General features: G+C 44.2%; 1 protein-coding gene across 3 annotated transcripts in view; it reads left to right on the forward strand.

The window, feature by feature from the left end:
• The window catches only part of RSPH9 (radial spoke head component 9), a 37954-nt gene that overhangs the window by 8811 nt on the left and 15456 nt on the right, over positions 1-13687 (forward strand). For 2 of the 3 annotated variants that reach the window (XM_072642282.1, XM_072642281.1), the window contains exons 4-5: positions 223-369; positions 13479-13674. In XM_072642282.1, the coding sequence (XP_072498383.1) occupies positions 223-369; positions 13479-13639 (308 nt within the window). In that variant the 3' untranslated portion in view covers positions 13640-13674. Of the gene's footprint in view, positions 1-222; positions 370-12349; positions 12484-13478; positions 13675-13687 lie in introns of all 3 variants that reach the window. The other variant, XR_011974287.1, reaches the window with a different exon arrangement.

Genomic DNA, 13687 nt, shown 5'->3' on the forward strand with positions numbered 1-13687 from the left:
TACCCAGAGTGCTGTGATCACTCTTTGTGTCAGAAGTCAGAACATCAGAGGATGGAGATGGTTATAGCGATGGGACATTTGACTGATTCCATCCTCCTAGGGTTTGATTGAGACCTTTCTACAATCCTGCCTCTTATTCCTGTAAATCTTAGCAGTGCTTGGAAGAAATGGAGAGTCAGGGGCTTTTAACCTGACTGACAATCCCCACCTGCCTCCTTCCAGGATTGACTCTGGCAGATTCCAAGAAACTGAGTTCCTATTTCCATTTTGCGGAGCCTGTGGAATTAAAGAACAAGAGCCTGCTGGAGAAAGCTGATTTGGACCCTTCTTTGGACTTTTTGGATTCCCTGGAACATGATATTCCTAAAGGTACTAGTTAGTGTGTAATCACTGTGAGTGAAAGTAGTGTATTGTCTGGTGCAAGGTTTTGTTTTCTGATAGAGGAACTGAGGGTTTGTGTGTGTGTGTGTGTGTGTGTGTGTGTGTGTGTGTGTGTAGTGGGGGTTTCTCTATAACATCCTCAGATCTTAGTAGGTGCTTAAACATCCCTAACATCTTTTTAATATCCCATTATGGAATTATTAATTAATTTTTAATAAAATCTTGGTATTTTGAACAAGAGGCCTTCTTCTAGGTATCTTAATATTTCATGGATACCATTTTAATACTTGGGCTGGGAGCTAGGTGGTGCAGAGCACCACACCTGGAGTCAGGAAGACTCAGACACTTAGTGGCTATGTGACCCTAGGAAAGTTACTGCACCCTGTTTGCCTCAGTTTCCTTATCTGTAAAATTATCTGGAGAAGGAAATGGCAGACCACTTTGATATCTTTGTCAAGAAAACCCCAAAATGGGGTCATAAAGAGTCGGACGTGACAAAAAAAAAAAAACCACCCATCATTTTCTACATGACTGACCTAATTCCTTTTCTAGAGGTCACTAGGTAGTAGAGTGGATAGAGTGCTGAACTTGAGTCCAGACACTTGCCAGCTATGTGACTTCTCTCTCAGCCTTAGTTTCCTCATCTATAAAATGGAAGTAATAATAGCATCTATCTCACAACATTCTTTGTTTACAAACCTTAAAGTGCTGTATAAGTGCTAACCATTAGTAGTCATACATGTTCTAGATACAGTCCTTATACTTGTCCTCTTCATAGTTTCACGGGTCTCCTGACTTGTAGAGCCTGACTTGTTAGGCTTGATAAAGACCTAACTATTTTTGGAGAGGGTAGCAGAGGATTAATCTCCCTCTCAGCCTCTGGCATTCCCAGTGGAGAGGAGGAAGGTTTATGGTAGATGATGTTCTGAGAGCTACATGAAAGAGATCAGGCTACAGGAAATCAGACAAAGTACTGAAAAGAAAAGGCAGGGGATGTCCAAGGGCTAACTGAGCAAGGACCATATTTCCCTTCTCTTCTAGAGAGGTATCAGAGAGTCATGGACATTTGAGGGTGCTGGTTTCCAGTGACCTGGGTGTTCTCTTAGCTGAATGATGGGAGGAGTGATAGGAAGACGACTGGGATAAGAGAGAAGGGAGCAAATGTTTCAGCTCAGCTCCCCAAACTAGCAAAGCTGATGAATATTTTGGCCACTCAGAGATGTTTCCTACTGCTTGGCAGTGGTTTTGTGCTCATTTTATACTGCCAATCTTACCATTTTATTTAGATTACCCTATGGTAGATTACTGATGAATATTTAATCCCATCCTCACCATCCCCATGGGTATTCAGTTGGTGTGTGCAGCAACCAAAGCAAACTCCTTTGTCAGGACTGAAGGGTCCTAGCTTTAGGTCTGGAAGACACCTTAGAAGTTGCTGAGTCCAACCTCCTCTTTTTACAAACTGAAACCAAGAGAGATTAGGTATTGAAAAACTCTGCTCTCCCTGCTCCCCCCTCCCCCCGCCCCAGTTATATAATGCATTCTGGAGCCAAATAGAAGTGACATTCATATCATGTGTGCTAATGGTCTTCTACTTCATTATTATCATCCTAAGAGTAACTAGCATTATATAGTACATTAAGGTTTGCAAAGCACTTTTTTTGTTTGTTGTTAAGTCATTTAGTTTTGTCCAACTTTTTGTGACTCAATAGAAACATGGCCCCAAGGGCATGCCAGGTCCTTCTATCCTCCACTATCTTTCCATATCTGTCCAAGCTCATGTTCATCGTCTCCATGACGCTATCTCTCTCATCTTCTGCCTTCCCTTTTCCTTTTCCTTTCAATCTTTCCCAATACTAGGATCTTCTCTAGTAGATCCCATCTTCTCATTATGTGGCCAGAGTATTTAAGCTTCAGCTTTGGTATTTGTCCTTCCAATGGATAGTCTGACTTAATTTCTCTAAGTGTTGACTGATTTGATCTCCTTGCTGACCAAGGGACACTCAAAAGTCTTCTTCAGTACAATTCATAAGCTTTGATTCTGCCATGCTCAGCTTTCCTCATAGTTCAACTCTCACAGCCCCACTTTCCTAACATTACTGAGTACCTACTATATGTTGAATAACGTGCTGAGCAGCAGGTATGCAAAAAGAGGTATTAGACATGACCAATTAAGATAATGCAAATAAAGCACAAAGCAAATGTAAGGGGTCTCTGCAGTGAAACTGCTTACAACTCATTGGGGAATTATATAGATGTGCATATATAATTATAAATAAATGGGTATGCATACATATACACACATGTATACATATGCACATCTACATATGTATTACAATGGATTTATGTTTTTCTCAGGAATACTCATTCATTTGTTGCAAATCAAGCTCTTTCCATAACCTCCCTCTCATCCTGTGTGATCAGTTCTCTATAGAGCATTTCTCCTGGGCACTAGAGGTCTTTCTGAGGGATATCAGTACAATTCCCAGGCTGTTCATTCCTCATTCTGTCTCTGTTGACCAACCTCCCCTCTCTCATGCCCTCACTTAGTTTTTGGTGATGTCTTCTTTGCCATTGCTGCTATATGTCATCACTGATAATACGCTACAGCTGCCTCATGCCCGATACACGCTTTCATTGTACTTTGAGTCATTTATGATCGTGACTCTTCTTATGTTGTGGGAGTCTATGGCTTAGTCATGCAATATAATTGGGAGAATATTGGTGCTAAAAGATCTGCCTTTGTATTAGTGGGTGGCATGAAACCATGAAACAGGACATAAACACATAGAAAGATAAAAGGACAGTGCAGAGTATCACATATATAAATGATTTGGCAAATAAGTCCTATAGGTATTTAGGGTAGACAGGGGGTCTACTGAGTCACTGAGGACTAGAGTGACCAAGAGATCTGAACTAGGTTTTGGATAAATTAAAGAGTTGGACTTTATCCTGATTTTTGAATAGGGGATGATGTATAACCACATTTGTGTTGGGAGCCCTTATCCTACTCCCAGTTGTAAGTAGAATGCCTAAAGAGCAGCTAACTACACCTCTTCATTGTTCTGGGGGGTTCTTGTGAATAGCTGGGGGTGTATTTCAAGTGTTCTTGGCTTGAGCCCTCAGTCCAGTGTCCTCTCCCCAATATCAATTGCCATGCCAGTCAATATCTCCTCAATATTATCAATGCCATTGATTGGTGATATCTTAGTATCAATTTGACCACTTGCTTCCTTTTTAATATTAACTAGTTCATATAAATTAGCTTTTATAAGTGATATTTACTGAAAAGATAATAGCAGGAGTCAAAGTACAAAAGCACCCCCTGAATCATGAGGCACACTCCTCCCTCTACTACCTTGATTCCATGAAGAAGTAAGGCTTAAACTTAAATGCTACAAAGCATTCATCCTCCCAAGTTCACGTCTTGATGTGGCAATGACTGTAGTCACTCCCTTGCTTGCAGAACGTAAAATCTCATCATTGATTCAACCCTGAGCTGGGCCAAGCAGGTCTCTTCTCTGAGTTGTTCAGGTACATCAGGCCCAGTTGCTGGCAAATTTTGGGATGGCCTCCAGTTCCTGGACCTTTAGTGGCTCTACTGACCTTTCAAAATTCTAGTCTGTTCCATCTCTAAAACTCCTCCACTAAAGAAGAGGAAAGAATATGCAGGACAGGGACAAAACCAATAGATTCACAAGCCACTTGGCAGTAGCCAGGTAAAGAGATAAAGATCTGAGGCCTCTTTCTTCACCCAGAGGCTTATCGTATTTTGTCTTCCTGGCTGTACCAATCGGGCAGAGAATGATTTGGCCTTTTTTATGTACACCCGGTGCTTATTCAACAGCCAATCAAATGTCACATAGCAAAGTGACTGGAAATACTTTCAACTGAAATGGAAAGCTGGGTCCTTCCATTACACATGATCACAAATTTTCAGAAATACTCACCTCACTCACATACTTCCAGGATTGGACCTTCTCTGGCCAGTTTCCCTCCTCCCCATCTTATAGATAGATACAAAACGATATTTTAGGAAGATTAATGTCAGGACTGTATAGGATGGATTAGAATAGGGAGAGACTGAGGGGATGGGGAGACCATTTGGGAGGTTATCCTAAGAATCTAAGTAGTCCTAGACAGAGATAGTGGCTGTAGACATTGCAAAAGAATTGTCAAGGTTAGGAGACTGTCTGGATGGTGAGGGAGAGGGAAGAGTCAAAGATGTTCAGCCTGGGAGAATGTCAGAATTAAGCAAGTCCAGGGGTGAGGCAAGGAGAGGTAGGGGGAGCTTATTGCAAGGAAAAGATGATCAATTCAGTTTCAGACACAAATTTGATGTGATAGTCGAACATCCAGGGAGAGAGATATCCAGCAAGCAGTTCAAGGTGGAGCCAAATCTCAGGAGACTGCCCATCCTCTTAGTTGTGATATGGAGGCCTACAGAGGGAGAGTGTATATAGAGAATTTCAAGTTACCTATATAATAACCGGGCATTCTGGGTGTGTTTCTGCATTGTTCTGCTGGGTCAAGGAGGTTGGGGAGTGAGCAGGGCATGTCTTAGGAACTGAGGCAAAGGTCCCAGAGCAGAAGAGAAGAGTGGTCAGAGACCAAGAATGGTTGCCCTGGCTGAGCCCAGGAAGGGAGTTTGTGTCCACTGTGGGCAGCATCCTGAGCCTTCTCATTCAGAGAATGGAATCTGCTGGTTCCTAGAGTTAAGGAGAGGTTTATAGGGCCTGGGCTATTCCACACCTATAAAGAGCACAGTCTGAAGCCCCTTTATCTTTGCTGGACTCCCAAGTTCCCAGCTAGGGCAGGAGCCAGGAGATGGGTAGCAGATGCCCTCTATCTACCAATGGGGGCCAGGAATACTGAGATGATGGAATTCAGGGGAGTGAAGTGGCCCTTAAGTCTCCCCAGTGTGGGTAGGACCTATCTTGTCATTCCCTTCTTTTATTCAGATTCTGACCTGATTTCCTCCTCCCTCCCCTCCCCAAAATGAACTGGGCTTTTCCTGCCATCTCCAGGCCTCTTGGAATATATGTATTTTCTCAAGATTCTTGAGGGAGAAACTGTATCCAGACAACTCTTCTTATGTAGCATCTGTGTGGGAGGCTAGACTGCAATCTTGGATTTCCAACCCTGACTTCTCACCTCTAGAGAGAACATCTTCTGATTTGGGGTGAAAGGGGAGACATTCTTTCCATTTCTTTTTTTTTTTTTCCATAGCAGTCCTTGCTCATGTAGTAAGAATCAAAGTCAGTTTGGCCACAGGGGATCCTGGGATGTGTATATGAAACTGAGTCTTCATGACTCCTGTCCTACCTCTCCCCTGCCTCCAATGCCCTTGCCTTTGTCCCACTTGGACCTCCGTTGGATCAAGCAATCTAGCACTCCAGCAGAGACTCTCTGCAAGAAAGAGTACGTCCTAATTTCAATCCCTTGATTAGACACCTGTGGGTCTACACCGAAGTAAAGCCTTTCAGAGATTTCAGAATCAGTAATTTCTCTCAAGCTACATGTTAGCTGGCTTTTGGGAAGGAGGTGGTGCTAGTATGGTTTCTGAGGGAACAAATTTCCCCTTCTTCACTTAGGGGAAGCTGTCCATAGGGTCAAGAAGAGGGGAGGGAAGGGAAAGCCTTTGCCAGGAGCTGAAGGAAGCAAGGTCTTGAGCCCTGCAACAGTCTGTTCCATTGACCTAGTTTCTTGGGAGTGAGTCCAGTTAGTACTGGTTAGAGTGTTTTCCTTCTTCTCATTTTAGAGTGGAAAGAGTCTTGGGTTTAGAATCAGAAGACCTGAATTTAAATCCTGGTTCTGTTATCTGTGTGATGTTGGACAGTCATTTAATTTCTCTGGACCTCCATTTCCTCCTTTGTAAAATGAGGGAATTGGACTCAATGATCCCAAGGTCCATTCCAGTTCTAAATCTTATAAGTATTCCTCTTCCTCACCCAGCTTTTAACATGTTTCACCAGAATGAATGACCATTGGAAAATGAGGGCTCAAAATACTTTTAGGGAGGGAATTCAGGGGAAGAAAGTCATGGTCCTCCTACAGACTGCTCTCTGGAGAGCTCATAAGGCCTCTGGACCAGGGCCCGGAGACTTTGGTGCTGTCCTCTTAGGGCTGCCTCCAAGGAACTACTAGAAAGCCTGTTCTAGCTTTTTCCCACAGAGGGGAGAGGACTGGAGCAGCAAATGGGCCCCTAAACTTGGTAAAAATGTATAATGACTGAAACTGAGCTAGAGGTGGGAGCTGTCCCTGGTGGGCAGGGATGCATTAATGGAAACACTAAGTTGGAAACAGAGATATCAAAGTACAGGCCCCAGAAACTCCTGAATCTTAGTTCTGAGTGAGGATCTAAGACTGTTGGCCAGAGAAATGGGATTGACCATTTGTGTTCTGTCTAGAAAGAAACTACACTGCTTAAAAGTGACTGCTCTCCATTCTAGAGGTTGGTTCAGCTTTATCATTTCACAGAAATTAAGTTCTTACTGTCTTGTATAATTGATATAAAAATTGCTTGCCTTCTCAAGGAGGGTGGTGGGAGGGAGAAAGAGAATTTGGAATTCAAAATTTCAAAAAATTTGTTAATTTTTTTTTTACACAACTTTGGGAAATATTTAATGAAATAAATCTAAAAAAGTTCCTACTATGTGCCGAGCACTATATGAAATGTGGGGGTAGGGAAGTGGGGGTGAAGGGTGGGGGAAGTGTCACTAAAGTTTAGAGAAAACATTTCTCCTTTGGGACTTACCATTAAGTACTAGAGATAGACTACATATAATATTAACTGCAATACCCAATGTTCTATGATAATGGTTTTTTTTGGTCAGGAATTATGATTTCATTTGGGTAGTTTGCTCCCATGGAGAAAAATTCTCCCTCCAAATGCAGATTTGCAATTGTTCTGCAACTTACAAATCACAGAATTTCCTCAGGGTATTGAGGTTAACTGATTTGCCCAGAATTCCACCACCAGTATGTGTCAGAAGAGACTTAACCTTGGTCTCTCCTTCTCTGAAGATGTCACTCTAGCTCCTGCTTCACCCATGCTGTCCCTCAGCATTACAAAACTGGAAAACAAAGTACCATATGAAGAAAAGTTACCAATAGAGGAATCAGAAAAGGTTTCATGGAGACATTTGAGTAGGATCCTGTCAGCCCCAACTTTCTCTGGTTGGCATTGTCCAAATATGATCTATAGGACTGGCCCAGAGACACTCCATTGGGACACGGAGCTTGGGAGTGGAAGGATAACACTTCAATTGTCCTTCTTGAAAAAAATTTTTTTTTGTTAATCTTGGAAAACACCAACAAACACAAATGTTTTTCATATTACAAAACAGACAAGAGTTCATTTGAAAACACCTATCTCCACTACATCTAGCTTGTTTTCTTTTTAAAAAGTATATATTTTATTAAAAGTATATAAAAATCCAACATATTCATTCTGTTTTCCTGCTCGCCTTTGTCTCCCTTTATATCTCCTTCTGTTCTTTTCTGTGCATTCTTTTAAATGCTTCATTGACATTCTTGTCTTCTTTTTTTTGGGTATCACTCTTCTTGTCCTCCCCACAATTCCTTCCCAAATCCCAAATAAAAAGAACCTTTTTTTGTAACAAATAAGTCCAGCAAGGCAGCTGGGTGGGACTGTGGAGAGTACTGGGTTTAGAGTCATGAACACCTAAGTTCAAACTCTTTCTTATGCATTTACTAGTGTATGACCCTGGCCAAGTCACTGGAGGACCTATAACCTCAGTTTCCCCATCTGTAAAATGGGGATAACAATAGGATTTACCTCACAAGGTTGTGAGGCCCAAATGAGATACGATATACCATGCTATGTGACCTTTTATAAATCCTAGCTAGCTGTTATAGTCAAGCAAAACACAACTACCAGTTGACCGTGTCTCATTCTGTTGCTCTAGTCTGCTCTGTTTGGAAGTGCTCTAGAGGCCTGATTGGTCGGTTTTCCCTACGATGTCATATAAAATGTACTTGTGGTTCTGTCTACCTCATTTCTTCTTAAGTCTCTCTAAATTGCTCCCTGAACGTTTCTGTATACACACATCCTTTTTTGCTTGCTTTTATCTCTTTGGGGGTATATGCCTAATAGTTGGTATTGCTGGGTCAAGGGTTTGCATGGCCTGGTAACTTTTTGGGTATGGTTCCAAATTGCTTTTCAGGTTAGTTGGACCAGTTCACAGCTCCATCAACAGGGCATCCTGTGCCTGTCCTCACATTCTCTCCAACAGTTGTCATTTTTGTCATCTTTTCCAATCCAGTGGGTGTGAGATGGAACCTCAGAGTTGTTTAAATGTGTATCTTTCTCAGTATTAGTGACTTGGAGTGTTTTTGATGATTTCTGATAACTTGCTTTTCTTTTATTGAGAACTGCCTATTTATATATATCCTTTGGTCATTTGTCTATTGGGGAATGCCTCTTGTTCTTATATATTTGAATCAGTTCCTTCAGATTCCCTCCTTGGGGTTGAGTAATGGATAGGTCCTAGGTCACATTCAGAGTGCTGTTTTCTGGCCAGGTTCTAGGGAGCTTTAGTTTTCTGTTTCTCACTGTAGGGAAGGTGGGGGGGAGGCAGGGGTTACTCAAAGGATCCTAGAAGGAAGACCTCCTCTTCTACTGTCAAGCTCCAAGGAGCATCTCTCCCATTTGTTGAGTACTTTGTAATTGGGAGGCAGTATGATGTGACAGGCAGAAAACACTACAATGGGATTTTAGTCTTGTAACTTGGTTCAGTCTGTTTCTTCAACCCCCTCAAAATGGGGACACTTAATACTTAGGGCACATACCCCACAAGGGTGTTGTACAAAGGATCAAATGAGAGAATGACTGTAAAAGTGTTCTAATATATAAAAGCAGTATGTGGACATGAAGTGTTTTACTATTCAGGCAATAAAGCACGGCCAAAAAAGGTATTGCCATTGACCCCTGAGGATAGAAAGCCATCCTTTTTCCCTGCTCCTACTCCCTGAAGCTGGGATAGGGGTGACTCTCACACAGAAGTAGCAGTGGGGAGGCTTGACTTTTTCCTTGGTTAAATCAGAGCCACAATGCTCAATTTAGGCAGCAGGGGTCAGCATGGAGCCAGCTTTTTCTATAGTGGTGGAAAGATGGCTTTTGGAAAGTCAAACGGACCAACAGTCTGAAATAAGGACAGCACTTAGTTGGGAATTGGGGGTGGAAGAAAATATGTGAGAATAATTCTTTTAGAGCTGTCTATGTATTTAGGTCCCTTTCATGGAGGTCTCAGGCAGGTGCCCACACTAGGGAAACTCCTTGTCAGTGATGACTTGCCTCAGTCTGCCTCCTAGTCCCTGTCTTTCTGGAGATGGTCACCAGGCAGGGGACTAGGCCCAGAGGGAAGTGGCTGTTGGGAATCTCTCAGGAAGACCCTAGAGGTCTTTACAGCACTGAGAGTCTGTCTTCTAGTCTAAAGTTTAGCTTAAGCTCTGTAGTGACCTATTTGGTTCCTCCTTCCCATTCCTAGAGCCCCTAGCCAATAATATGTTAAGCAGGGATGATAAACTCCTTATTTTTCATAAGAGTTCATATAGGTATGAGGTGTGTGGTTCTTTGGACTGTCTCACCTGCCAGTTGGAGACAGACAACCTGGGAGGGTTTATGTGTTGTAGGGCAGGCCCCACTTTTGCTAACTTCTTTCCTATTTCCCATCCCTAGAATCCCCAGTCCTTCCTTCTCCCAGTTTGCAGAGATGGATACTCTGGATTGCAGTGGCTACCCAGAGGATACTTGAGAGGGCAGGCAAGGGCCTAGTGCTACCAGCAAATCTGGTGGCAAGATGTAAGGAAACAAAAGAGTAATTACATGCAACAGACCAGTGGGTCCAAGCTTGGCTGGGGAACCAGTCATTCTTGAGTCCTGGAGGAGCAAGAACATGCTAGCAGGGTAGCAGAAGGGGTGGGGTTATGGCTGGGGAGGGCAAGGCCTCTTTTCAGTTTAAATCTAGGAAAGTGGGTGAAGGTGACAGACTAGTCCCTAGCTCTTCAGGTAGACACTACGTGACTCTTGGCACGTTGAAAATCACTGTTTCCCAGGCGACCAGCTAAGCGAGGACTTTGGGAAGAGTGTGACAGGAATGCAAGGGAGGGAGGGAGGCGGCAAAGGCTTGGCTTGCCATTTGTATGCTGGAACACCCGACCAAAGCTCCCTTGTCTGACTTGAGGAAGTGACTCTGGCATCCCTGCCCCTCTTCCTTGCTCCCTGGCCTGAAATCTCTTTTGGTGGAGTCATGGGCTAACAACCTCTTTCTTGTCTAGGATCCCTGCCCCACAACTAATCCACATTTAATATTAAGCACCTACTACAGGCCAGGTGGTAGAGATAAAAAGACAAAAATACCATAGTACGTGCCCTCAAGGAGCTTACATTTCAGAGGAGGAAGACTTGTACATATATAAAATACGCACAGAATTACAAGCTAATTGTTTTTGGCAGGGGGAGGAATAAGCACTAGGGGCTAGAGATGTCGGGAAAGGTCTCATGTATGTGGCACTTGACCCGAGTTTTGAAGTAAAGGAGGAAATCTAAAAGGTGGAGACTAGGTTAGGGTTAGGAAATGCATTCCAGGGATGGGGGACAGCCCATGCAGATACATAGGAATAGGAGCTGGAATGTCTTGTGTGAAAAGCAAGGCCGAATTGGCTGGAAGACAGCCTTTGAGGAAGGGAGGAAAATGTAATAAAGCTGGCAAGACAGGTTACAGTAAGGTTGTGAAGGGCTTTAAATGCCCAACCAAGGAGTTTGTACTTGACCCTACAGGTAATAGGACCAAATGAATTCACTCAGTAGAGGAGTGACATGGATGGATCTGACCTGTTTGGAGTAGGACCTGGCAGACACTGTTGTTTAATTCCTATCCAGGAATGGGGTAAGATGAGGATGCAGACAGCAACTGAATTTCCCAAACTCATTCCAGTTCAGTGGCCCATTGGCTAGGGGGATCAGTGTTGAGGATTTTCATTGAATTGGTTCCAGATAATGCTTCTGAGACTGGTGTGGCTAAGGGGGAAGGTGAGATATCCCTCAGGTCTAGTAAACTCTTGAGTGTGTTGTTGAAACTAATCATTTCCCACCTTTTTGGAGCATAGGTGAAGTCATTTGAAGTTCACTCTCAACTCTTCAGGACTAGGCAGAAGCGGGTAAAAACTTAGGAAAGGTTTGCAGATACAGAACATTAACTATGATAAGGATAGGACTTAGTGATAATACAACCCTATGGAACAACCCAGTTAGGGGAATACTTAACAGACTGGCTAATATATCCTTTTTGTAACCACTCATTTACCTCTGGCTGTGAGACAGGGGGCTGAAGAAGGCTGATGAGGCATATGGCTACTTTGGAGGGATTATTTAAAGACTACATCCTGCCATAGTGAAGGGGGTGGGATGGGGTGAGGAAGAGAAAAGACTCCTTGCTTTTCCTTCCTCTTCCTGGTCTCATCTCCTTTCCCCTTAACAGTGATGACTACGACTGCCCTGCCTGCTCCTCTGGAAGCTCAAGCTCTGGCCTAGGGCAGCGTGGCTCCACCCTGGGCAGGGCTAGGGGTTACTGGCGGTCGGTTGGGTCCAAAGGCAGGGTGGCCCCTTAGGGGTGGGGGGGATCATGCTGAGCCATGTACAGGGTTTCTGGGTGTGGTATGGCCAGGGCAGGCCATGGCCAAAGAAAGCCCGTGGGAAGTTGGGGCAGCTGGAGCCAGGCAGCCTGGCTGAGCTGGCAGCTGATGAAGGCTGCAAGAGTAGATCTCATTGCAGGGCTGGCTGGTCCAGCACCAAAACCTTCAAAGTGTTTGCCTTTTTGGCAGAGTGAGCAGAGCTGTGGCTGGGCTGGGGAAAAGGGGGGAGAGGCCACAGTGCGCAGGGGGAATAGGAAGCTCCAGATCTCCATCCAGAGGAGATTTTCCCAGGCTCTTTCCTCCCACACAGCGGCTCCCTCCCTCAATCCTGGAGCTGGGACAGGCTCTTCCCGCCAAGTCATCATCGTGGCTGCAGAACTCCACCTCAGACTGGGGTGCTCCTGTTTGGGGGAGCATAAGGAACCAGGATAAGGCCTGTGAAGGGTAAAAATCTTGGCTTTTTCTTAAATCCCTACCCCTACACTTCAATTAGCCTTAGGTCCTCTCCAGCTGATATCTGGATTGTTAGTTGGCTAGGTTGCCAAAAAAGGGCAGTGATTTTATACTTACGTGGTCAAGAGTCTGAGAACTGGGGTCTATCCACACCAGTGTTTAAGGTTGTAGGGGTGGGGGTTGGTAGGGAAATTTACAGGGGTGAGGGATGGGGAGCGTTTGAGTGAGGGTGGAGACACAGGTAGAGAAGGAGAAGGGGACAAAGTCACTCTCTTAGGTGATCTGCTTTCCTGCTTTTGGAAGACCATGAATATGAGAGTGAGAGAGAGTGAGAGTGATGGAGGGAGGGAGGGAGGGAGGGAGGAAGGGAGGGAGGGAGAGGGAGACAGAGAGAGAGAGTGTGTGAGTGTGAGTGTGAGTGTGTGTGTGTGTGTGTGTGCGCGTGCATAGAGGGTGCTAGCTGTGATGTCGTGTATCAAAACAAAATGTTATCAGTTTTAAAAATGTGGGAGATACCCCCTCTCCCCGCAAGAAAGAAAAATGGAAGCAGCAAACTGCGGGCAGAGTACACGTAAGAATGCATTCATGTCAGCTTGGATGAGCCTAAGTTAGGAGTACCAAAATACTAAAAACTTTCAAACCTCCATTTTATTGGTTTTTTTGGTTTCCTCTCCTTAATCTTCAACTACAGTTGCAGATATGAGCAATATGGACTGGCTGGAGTTTCACCTCTTTTCATTTCCTTTGCCCTCACTTTGGAAGAGGTTTTAATGAGCAATGAAATGGCCAAAAGGCACTCAGGAGATGTAAAAGGTCTGAACGATCAACCTCTGGATAATTGAGTTGTCTTTATTCCTACCAACGAAACCACATAAACCAGGACAAAATCCCCAACAGTTCTGGAACCTTTTCCAGAAGCTAGTTGAGCCTTCTTGGAGGCCCCTGGTTTTGATTCCTCCTCATCTGTCTGTCTGTCCCTTCCCCAGGATCCTGGAGTATCCAGATGGAGAGGGGTAATGCACTGGTTGTGCTTCGAAGCTTGCTCTGGCCAGGCCTGACCTTCTATCATGCTCCCCGGACCAAGAATCACGGTTATATTTATGTGGGCACTGGTGAGAAGAACATAGACCTACCCTTCATGCTATGATGCTGAGGGTCCAGGAATCTCCAGTTTCCCAAGAAGTAAGCATACACC

The sequence above is a fragment of the Notamacropus eugenii genome, chromosome 2 (assembly GCF_028372415.1).
Source record: "Notamacropus eugenii isolate mMacEug1 chromosome 2, mMacEug1.pri_v2, whole genome shotgun sequence".
Taxonomy (NCBI): Eukaryota; Metazoa; Chordata; class Mammalia; order Diprotodontia; family Macropodidae; genus Notamacropus; species Notamacropus eugenii.